This window comes from Eurypyga helias, unplaced genomic scaffold (assembly GCF_000690775.1).
Source record: "Eurypyga helias isolate BGI_N326 unplaced genomic scaffold, ASM69077v1 scaffold35469, whole genome shotgun sequence".
Taxonomy (NCBI): domain Eukaryota; kingdom Metazoa; phylum Chordata; class Aves; order Eurypygiformes; family Eurypygidae; genus Eurypyga; species Eurypyga helias.
The window spans coordinates 18,485-29,372 of NW_010274533.1; the positions used below are offsets into that span (position 1 = coordinate 18,485).

General features: G+C 40.3%; 1 protein-coding gene across 2 annotated transcripts; it reads right to left on the reverse strand.

Annotated features, from left to right (window-relative positions):
* Positions 1-396: 396 nt before the first annotated feature.
* Positions 397-9,844, reverse strand: CBX3 (chromobox homolog 3). 2 transcript variants are annotated; one of them, XM_010159839.1, is made up of 6 exons: positions 9,794-9,844; positions 7,824-7,973; positions 5,797-5,939; positions 4,066-4,231; positions 2,609-2,703; positions 397-1,042 (listed from the first exon to the last, which is right to left on the reverse strand). In XM_010159839.1, exons 2-6 carry the CDS (start codon positions 7,863-7,865, stop codon positions 916-918), a joined length of 573 nt encoding a protein of 190 aa, XP_010158141.1. In that variant the 5' UTR covers positions 7,866-7,973; positions 9,794-9,844; the 3' UTR covers positions 397-915. The 2 variants fall into 2 exon arrangements, with proteins under 2 accessions (XP_010158141.1, XP_010158142.1); XM_010159840.1 differs by lacking the exon at positions 7,824-7,973 and having other exon boundaries at positions 9,794-9,838.
* Between the last annotated feature and the right edge of the window lie 1,044 nt (positions 9,845-10,888).

Sequence of the window (10,888 nt, forward strand, 5' to 3'; positions counted from 1 at the left end):
TCCAAAACACCACAGTACAGTCTTGCATTAAGACCTGAAATTACAGCAAAGGTTGACGCTGTCAGCACACGTCAAATACTTCCCAGTACGTCTGCAGAGGCCACTCGGCCTTGTGACCAGCAACTGTGCCTAGGCAGTACGACCACAAGTACCCTAAGCACACCCATTTCACAGGCCCTTCCTGGCTGAAAACAACTATGCCTCAGGCACTGCTCACCAAAAAAGTACAAAGAGTCCAAGCCTGGTATTTTTCTGATGTTGCGATCACAGAGTAGCATGGGGTAACGAATCTACTCCCCCAAAACAACTTACAGTTAAATATATTACTAATTGAGGGCTTAACATATCAAAAGTTCAGAAATATCATACCGCTTCAAAAGAGTCACAGCCTATCAGTATAAAGGAAGAATATAAAACTATTTTATTGACCACTGTTCACCAGTATTTACAATAAAGTAAACAATATACAGTCTGATAACATTCAAATTACTACAAAGTTAGTTTTCACCTGGTCTTCTTGGGACCAAGTTACCCCAAATACTAAAAAGAATGATTCTACAGGTTTAAAGGGCTAGGTTTGGGTAAAGAAGATACATGCACATCAATAGTATAGAAGACTACAAAACATCTGTGAGTTTGTTTAGACATTCAATACGATTCTGTAATAACTATGGAAGTTTATGAACGTTTTATAAAAGCTTTTACCTAATATGGAGGAAGTAGTAGTATCAAATGCTCTCTTGTGATAAATGAAACAAGTTGCAGAAAGCTTTTATTTACTTGCTGTTGATGCAAAACATACTACTTCAAAAAAATATCAAGTTTGACTCTTGTTAGAACGTATGCTTCTCACATTGCTAATAAATCAAATTTCAGGTTTTAATATTCATATATATAAAAAAGCAATGCAAACAATTATTGTGCTTCATCTTCTGGGCATGAATGCCAAGTTAGTCGCTCTTCATAAAAAGCGATTACGATCTGAGGACACTTCACGTTAGCTTCTTTGGCCAGCACCAGATCTGCCTCATCAGAGTCCTTCCTGATAGAGAAGAGAGTGGGATTTAAGAAAATGCATAATCATTAATTCAGTAGGTTTAGCAGCTCTTAAGAGGTCAGAAGTTCTGAAAAGAACGTCAGCTAGAAATCAGTTTTCAGTATACTTTTCCATGTAGCTACCAAGCACTGGCATGCTAATGGCAAGGTTCCATAGCTCTGTCTTCCTTCCCCATCCCAAGATTATTTTTTCCTGTTTGAAAGGAAATTGCTATTCAAAGGGAACCATTTATTCAGTTACCTACTGCAGTATGTAATATAAGAAGTAAAACTTTTCTAATTTTGCCTTTTAAAGCACATCAAAACTTCAAAGCAAGACTTTTAAAAAACAACAGCATCAGCCCTAAAAGGTGGCACTTACAGCCAAGTTATATTTACTGTTTATGCAAGTAACCTGCTGTATTTCATACTGCTATTCCTGATGCTGTCTTGGGGTAATAAAAACAACCTGTCAGATTCCATTTGGAAGCGTAAGCTGCCTTTACCAGTCAGTTCTGTGCATACGTATTCATACCTATGTTTGTTGCCTACAATAAATCACGAAAAACTAATCAACCGCAACTGAACTAAACAAAAAAAAAAAAGCTGCTTTTTGTACATTTCCTTTGTGTTTGATTTTGCCAATTGCCACTAGGGAAGGCCAAAGAGTCACAATCTGTATTTGCAACTCTCCCAGGTTTCACGTAAAATTTATGGAGAATTTGAAAAGGCAGAAAGGAGACAATCTTCCAAAGCTCTGATCTTCAGCAGCCCAGGCACATCGCACGACAAATCATTTCTCTGCAGACCAAGGTGTGTGACTCCATTCAGAAAATCACGCTCTCCGCAAAGCCTCTGGAAAGCTACCGCTCTTGTCATCCCACCACCATAACAAATCTGACCCCCAGCAAATCTTAATTCGATCCCTTGCATTATCGACACTGGAAAAAAAAAAGTACCAATTTCATCCTACCTGTTCAGAAGGCAAGAACACTGTAGCTAATGAACCTGGTCTCCCCCTACCCTCCCAATAACACAAACACCCCCCATCACTCTCCCCTCTTACCAGCCCATAATGATAAACTTTCACATTGTTTATTCTTCATCTCAACCTCAGCTTCTTCCACTAGTTGCCTCCAACTCCTTCCACTTTGTTGCACGCAGCACAGCTGGCACTATAGCGGGTTAAAAGGTTGGCGACCCAGCAGCTGGCTTCTGCTTACTGGAACATGCAAAGCTGGAGTTCTGCCTGCCACTCCCTCACAGCAAGAACACTACCAAGATCCACCTTTTCCATACAAATGCCTTTTTTTCCCCCCGTATTTTATCAGAACTTACCTTTCAAATTTCTACTTCTGAAAAACGGAACCAATAGAATCTAAAGTTATTCCGTGTTTGGAAGGAAGAAGGAGTAAGTGCGGAGTAGAGAGGCCTTGTATTTCCGAGAACACCAGCTGAACAAGCAGACTACCAGCTTCCCCGTCCTACTCCTGAAAGGAAGTCGTCTCACCAGCCTAAGCGCAACTGCCTGCCCGCCCTCAACAGGGACAGGAACCGTGGATGTAAGACTTACCATTTCATGAGGAACATAAGCTCTCCGCTGCTATCCGTAGCTCCAATTATCCGCTCAGGATCAAGACCCCTCGCAAACCCTCTCGGTTTATCGACCTATTGAGTAAGTCAGAAGGTTGTTATCTGGTCTAAGATAAAATTCTGTTTCGGCATTAAAGCCAGACATACGCATTCTCGTGCGCAGATGGATGCGTGTAGAACACAACACAAAACACAGCGTTACATAATTATAAAAGCTATAATTGAATAGAACTGTCTGAAGATTACATTAATTTTATTTTTTCCCTGACTGATCTTCAGGCCAAGTCATTTAGTCGTAGAGTAACGATGAAGGAATTTTACATGGATGTTTCTAGCATTTATTTCTGAAAACTCAACAGAGGAAACAAGTGCTCAAAATCCTAAACAAACAAGCGTGGCCAATAAAAGCAACAGAAGAGGCAAAGCAAGAACGCACTCCTGGAAATGGGAAAAGCACATCCTTTTCAGCAAAACAGGTTTGGGGTGGCTTAATTCCACTGTGCAACTGCCCCTGCGGGGAAGGCTCTTCCTGCCTGGCTGAGACTGCACTGGCGTAAGGAGCACCGTCACTGCTTCCTCTGTTCGTTCCTCCAGTTTCACAGTAGCCTTTTCAAGACAGCGGCCACGACTGTACCAGATGAAGACACCCAACTGACTTTACACAGAAACCGAAATAGTCTATTATTCATCATCTATTCCTTCTGGTGCCTTCCAACTTTCCTGACAGTAACCACCTATCCAACAGCTGTCTTCAGTAAACGACTGACATTGCCAACCAGTTTTGTTTAAAATTGCTACCTTGAAAGTTTACTTCCAAAAAAAGCGTGCTACTGAGCACATTTTTTACGTGTGCATTATTTTGTATTTATCAGCACTAGATTTGTCATATTGTTCATTCATTTAAACTGCAGGAGAAACCCAGACCTTTAAGAAAAGGTAGGCTTTCTTCAGTCACCCTTTCTACTCCCTCTCCACCATCAAGTCTGGTCCTAATCTAATTGACTGCCTAGTCTTCACCTCTTGCCACTCACCTATTTAAAATCATACACTACAAGTGAAAGCCAAACCAGAACTTCATCTCTGTTGCATTCATGAACCTCTTGCTCTAATGCAAACCAACCACTTTACGTCATCCATAAATAACTCTTAACCAGTCTTACTTTCAATTACTCAGTAAGCGTCGTGGGACAACGCAAGAACTTTCAGTCATCGTGTTAATCGATCACCTTTCACCCCCCATTTGGACAGTCTCACTAAGCACCATGAATAATTACCCTTTTCAAAACACAGCTCTAGACGCTGTGCTCTTTTTACAGTTTTAAACCCATGTTTGGTCTCATTCCCAAAGTCTCATTAGCATTTGGGGAGGGAGGGGGACAGGGAGAAATAAGGAAGAGACACAGGAAAACCAAACTTAGCACATGAACGTGTACTTACAGAATCACGCTTTTTCTTTGATTTACTATCATCAGATTCGCTATCTGACAAAGATTTTCTTTTGGCACCGTCTGTTTTTTCTTTACCAGCTTTCTGAGAGTTCAGAAAAGCTTCAATTAGCTCTGGACAATCTAAGTTTTCTTCAGGTTCCCATGTGTTGTCAGCACTGAAACACACACACATTTATGTAAAACTAGGAAAAGAAGAAAAACGTAAAACTAGCCACATGGCTCACCTTTAGCAAACTAGGTTTTTTCTCGTTATGTAAGACAGATTTCTTAAACCTAAGGACGCTTCTGTTGCCATCTTTAGTAACCTTTGCCTACTGTATTTGATGACTGGAAGAAGTACACTCTGCTGTTGTTTAAACAGTGTTCTTGAACTAGAGATACAGAACAAGCAGCTCTATTAACTCCTGAGATATGGATGGGATCACAGGAGTTAAAACAAGCAGTCCCCATCCTTCCAAAACCTACCTCTCCATTTTAAAGTGACTCCCTTCCTTGGTTCCTCTGAAGACTGTCCATGCAAACTAGATGATGTGAGCACCAAGACTTATGGAGAACAGAACGCACACAACACTCAGGAGAAACGGTGCAAGTATGCATGTCTAAGCTTTGATATACGAGGATTACTCTCAGAAGTTGTCTCCAAGCACTGACATATCTGGAGCTATCTACCTCCTTCAGTTGACTACAGGAGGAAACAAAGGTTTCATGACCAGAGCTGGACACTGCAAATGTTGAGACGAGTGTGTATTCTGCTAACTAAAACTTTAAGAAGGCCATGAATGTCCCCTACAACAATTAAGCACCTCGCCAGAAGTCCTCATGCACAAATGCTGCCACAGCACTACTGCACAAGCAGGATGCCTACCAATTATTTTCAGTTACTAAAACATATTTTTGCAACTTCAAATCAGACCTTCAAACCCTAAACACATTATGTTTTGCGTTTACGCACTTAGAGCTACACCAGTTTCAGGTGCTGGAGTGCAGAATGTTGCAATACAATTGCTTTGGGAGGTATGCAACAACATGTCTGCGTACGTAACTACTGATGTATAAATGCCATGCGATCACCTTTCTTTCAGCTAGTAGTCTGCCAGAAAGTGTCACAGGAGGAAGGAAGGAGGCACAACTACATGCCTTCTTTAACAATCAGGTTTTTAAGTCCACTGTAAGGTTTTCTTGTGCTTCCGTAAATCCTGGGAAAGAGACTCAAAAGATACCTTTTGGGTATGCCTAATGAAGGCAACCATGCCACAGAATTCCTTATGTAACTTCATCTAATATGAGAGCAGTTCAGAAAAGTGAGGAATAGGCAAACTAACGGCTTCAAATTCATCACTTCAGAGCTGCCTACAGTTTAAATCCTGCAAAATTTCTTACTCAGAAGTAACGTTCATTCCACCACATACACAACAACCGTCAGTCTAGCTTACCTTGATAGACAGTGACACAAGCTAAATCCAAGAACAGTGGCGAAAGAACAGTCACTAAGGACTTGGTAAAAGTCTTGGAACATTTTATGTAGCACAAACACTAAGCTCTCTATCTTCTCTTTTATTTTCATACTTGACTGCCCCACATGAACATGAATTTATCGATGTCCCTCCCTTGACATTCTTTAAAATGTATCATCATCATCAAATCCCCTCTCCGCACAGTTATTTCAAATAAACGGTTAGTATTTAGCATTCTATCAGAAAAAAATAAGGTAATGCCTTACTCTGTAAATCCTTTCCACTTCAGGTAGTATTCCACCTTCCCATTTACAACACGTCTGTCCAGGACTTTCTCCACAACAAATTCTTCAGGCTCTGCCTCTTCAACTTTTTTACCTTTGCCATTCTGTTTCTTTCCCATTTTGTGCTACAAAAGAAATTCAGAATGACATTATTCATTCTTTTGATTTAGGCAGTTCCTTCACTGGCCAAATCCAACTTTGCTCAGTAAACAGCAAAGAATCATGTACTTATTCACACTAAAGCCAGAAGCTCAGACTCCTTTTACGTTAGTGCATGTGGTCAGGTAACCTGAGCAAGACATGTTAATGTTTTGGGCTTTTTTCAGTTGCTTAATGAGATACCCAACACCAGTTTTTAAAAAGGTGAAATATTTTTGTCCGTACACTCAGTGCCTCCACTCCCCTTATAAATTTAATTTCCAGAGTGCTACATGCTCAAAAATTTATGAAGCTTCTCGAACTTAACTCTATGCCTGTGAAAAGGCAGAGGGCAAGAAACAGCATAAGGCAGAAGAAAAGTAATAAGGGAACTGTGAAAATGCATAAAATAGAAAAGGGATGCTACTCAAAAGAAAATAAAAAGGTGGTTACTACCTTAAAAAAAAAAATAAGCTGATGGGAGCAAAGTTTATGATGTATTGCTACAATAAGAAAAATACTTAACAATACCCCGTAACTACTGAACAGGATGCATGCTAGGAGCATTCCATTACTGCAGACCCTTCTCATTCTCAGCCACGCACCAATGTGACTTACTTCCAAACAGATGTCACAGAGGTGCAAAAAATTAATGACAGCTACACTTAAGTACAGCACTTAACATGTAAAAGAAATTTTGCTAACTTAAAAAACTTTATGTGTTTTAAGTTTACATTTGATACTTCAAATAAGATTCTTTAAGTTCTTAAAATAAATATTACATCCACATCATCCTCAAGGCATTCCCAGTTTAATAAGGCACAATTAAACAGTAATAGAAGGACACATTTCAGAATTTTCCTTGTTTGTAATCTCAGTAAGGTTGGAACAAGCCTATCATGTTGCTGTATCACATTTCTGGAGCACTAGCAGACCAAAAGCAGTTTGCTTGCCATTTTGGACTGTACCTTATAAGGAAATTGTTAAAGTGGCAGCCATAACCTAACAGGAGCAGTATTAAGCTCCTAAAGCATATAGCTATGCAGCACCCTAAATCGAAACGGACAGAACTAATTCCTCACAAAGGCACTTCCTATAGTACAGAAAACAGACAAGCAAAAATCACAGAGCACTTCTACTTGCTTGACAGCCTTTCTCTAGTCCTCTCTAGAATTAACGCAGTTAGTGTGAGAATACTGCAAAGCAATTTTGAAACTGTCAAATTTTTAGATTTTGTCTTGATGTGGTGAAAGGTAGTATAAAAAAAGAGTACGTTAGATACAAGAAACACTGTCTTCATTTTGTAAACAGAAGATTTGAAGCCAATTCTTTCTTTCCAAAGCCCTGTTGTTGTGCCTCTTATTTTTCACACTTAATTTTTCCCTCCCTCCCCAAAACAGCTTTACTCTGGTTAGCAGCCCATAAATTGAAGGTGCAAACAATGAAGACGAGGAAAAGTTTCAAATAGCACATTTCTGAATATGATTATATCTCATGTGACATTTGTTTTGATTTGGAAGCATGGAAGAGAGATTATCTAAAACAGAGCATGTATTTCCAATTAGAGTTTAACTGCCTGCATATTCCAGGTGTATTTTGACCACAGCATTCATGTCTTAAAACTGTCAACAAGCACACTGGCTTTTTTTGCCTCCACAGTAAAAAGAATGCAAGACTGAAGTTGGATAACAAAAACATGAAGATGTCCCAGGCTTCTATGAAGGCAGCTTCTTTCAAGACACGGAAGTGTGAAAAAGAGGAAAGAGATGATGAAAACAAACGAACAAAAAAAGAAAGGGGAAGGTAAAAAATAATAATAAAAAAATAAAAGACACAGACCCACTATACCATAGTAATAACATTATAATTACTGGTGATGAGGCAAGCAGGCTACAAGTGGGGAACATCTCCATCTGTGTTCTCCGCTGGACTAAAATTCTTTGATTCAATAGAAGATTGTTTTCTGGTACTCTTTTCGGCTTCACTAATTCTTGTCACTTAAAGATAAATGTTTTGGATTTCTGTATCAAAGCAACAATTATTTTTTTTTTTTTAATTTTAAGACTTAAGTATCTATAGAATCTTCCACAGAAGAAAATTAATGTCACGGGGGTCTGTATTTTTTTCCTTGAAGTGCAGTAAGCAATAACAAAATCAAGAGTATGTTGCTCTTTGTTTTAAGTATTACATTGAATTAGGTCTCGGGTGCATCAGCACTGCTTTCCAAACTCCTGATCCTTTTCAACCTATTAAAATAGTACTTGATTGCAGAGCCTGCAGAAATACTGAACATTCGTTAAAAACCCGTACATTCTGAGATTACACAAGGCAACGTAAATCTCGGCCCACAAGCGAATGTGGCACCCGACTGATCAAAGGGCACTAACTGTCCACTACACCCCTGAAGCTCCCCTCTCCCCTCTCCTTCGGGCTGCACGTTGTAAGCTTTAACTTGGGCGTTTGGCCACTGAATGCTCATCTATGGCTCCTTTCCTTTCTGCATTCAGAAGTCACATGACGGATGCAGATGCTCTCCAGTGGATAATCATTCTTTTTTTGAGGGGCAAAGATTAGAACACTGATGTGACGCTGTGGTAAAGGGTTTTAACATACAAGAGGTAACAAAATCGGAATTACAGTTCCAGCGCTACGCTATCCCTTAATACATTTCGGTTTTGCATGCAAATACATAACGAAGCAGAATTAGTTATGGTTCCCATGGGAACCGCAACTGATTTTTCCTGACCTGTGCAGCAAAATTCTCAACAATATCAAGAGATTAAAAATACTGCATTCACAGATTCTCTCCTCTCCCTGAGGCACCCCTTCCCCAGGCTGGCTAACTCCTTCTCTTCCTCAAATTAGGGAGAAGTGGGCACTCAGTTACTAACAAAAGTTCAGACATTCACCTTGGTGAAATCTTTTAAAACCGTTTGTTACCATACAGTACGAGGGAAGCACTCCACTGCATGTCTAAGCCAGGAGTTAATACAAGTTTTTAATACGTCTCCATCTGGGTCAAACAGTAATCATTTTGGTATTTTTAAGAACAGGCCTTCTGAGTGCATTATCAATCTCTTGTTCTGCTATCCAAATTTTGAACTCCACAACTGTCTTTTTTCCTTATTTCCCTCCCTCAACCTCAGATGCATCTTACACTGTACTTTTTCTGTTCTGACTTTCACAAAATTATAGATAATTAATAGTTGAATGGTAACCAGCAACCAACTGCCCTCAGAAGTCCATATTTTAATGTCAAGCAAAGCTTTACAGGACTCGAGATCCATCAATGCATCACTAAAATGGTCCAGGAGGGGTTGACATCTGATAATCTCTGCTCCTATGAAATTCAAAGAAACTGTTATTCGTTAAAAATCATTTCAAAAGGCATCTTAACTACGCCACATCATTTCCCAATTATGTTACCTTTCATTTGTAAAGACTGCCTTTTCTCAGGCAACTGTTTTTCCCCAAATACACTGGGAGAAATTAAATGAATACATGATTTGGTTTTTATTTTTTTACATATATGATGAATTACATGGTGTGCTGAAAGGAGGCTAAAACACTGCTTAGCGTTTTCTACTGTAGGACAGATAAAATAGCACAGAGTCCTTTAATATTTTTTTCCCAACAAGTCTCTTGAGAAATGGCATATTTATTAAAGCCAAAGACAATGTCCTTTCTAGTAGCCTTACATTCTGGATCTGAAATTTTGGTCAGAATAATGCTGGGGAGGGGAGATGTGGATGTATCTTTTAAATGGAGATGCCAAGTTATAAGTTTGAAGAAAAAATATGTTGATTAAATCCTTACATACTTTAGGTGTGCATGAACTTACCAATGTAGTTTTATTGGAGGCCATTTTTATTGCAGACTTGCAGAGCTTTTACTAGAAAAATGCATGACAATTAAAAGGAAGTTTACATTACTCAAAGAAAGGCATCCCAATACAAGCATGGTCCTTGTTCCAACCCCCATGTATTCACTGTACATAACATTTCTAACATGGATTAAATCCAGAACAAAAAGTAGGTTACTACTTTGTCCGGCATAACCCAGTAACGCACCGTTACACCATCCAGGATAAAGGATACCGACAAAGTGGAATGCAGGGTTGAAAAAAGGTTTTTCCCAAGGCCTTCTAAGGCACAGAGATGCTTCTAGGGAAAAGGGGGAGGACCATCAGGGATGCTTATTTTCTTAAACCCAACAGGAGCTCAGATTCTAGCAGTCAATCGAGATATACCTAGGTATATTAACTGCGTGGGGAGCAGCTATGTATCTGCAGTGTAACGAGTCACCCATTACTCTTACATTGTAGTAAATGCTTGTAAACAGCAAATATTTATCGTAACGCAACTGTAACGTTGCCTTCTGACTCTCAAGTTTGGATGAGTTAAGGTCCTGGAGCAGTATTAACTCGGCTAAGCTGTATACACTACATATTTAACCTATGCAAAATCATGTTGAACACAATCCATCCCCTTTTCCATGTCATTTCTCAAAGCGGCCACCTCTCCTTAGGCAACGCATTGTCCCCGCCCCAGTGCAAACTATAGAACTGTTAGAATTCCCCACATGCCTGGGAAAGGCAAAAGAGAAAGTCCTTCAAGGCCAGAAAACCTCCCGGGCTCGGCAATCCCGCCCAATCCTCCCCTGACACGGAAGGTGGATTTTAGCAGTTCCGTAGTCGGTGGGGTAGGTGAAGTGGGAGAAGGGCAGGGACCAGGACGCCAGCGCGGAGGGGCTCGTCTCGTCCCCACGTGAAAAGCAGGAGGAAGGGAAAAAGAAACAACAATAACAAAAACCCCGTGCCCCCCCCACCGGAAAAGAGAGGCAGCCCTGCGGAGGCCTGCTGGGAGAGGCTGGGCCTCGGGGATGTGGTGGGCGCACGTGAGGCCGGCGGGACGCCCCCGGGCGACCTAACGGGACC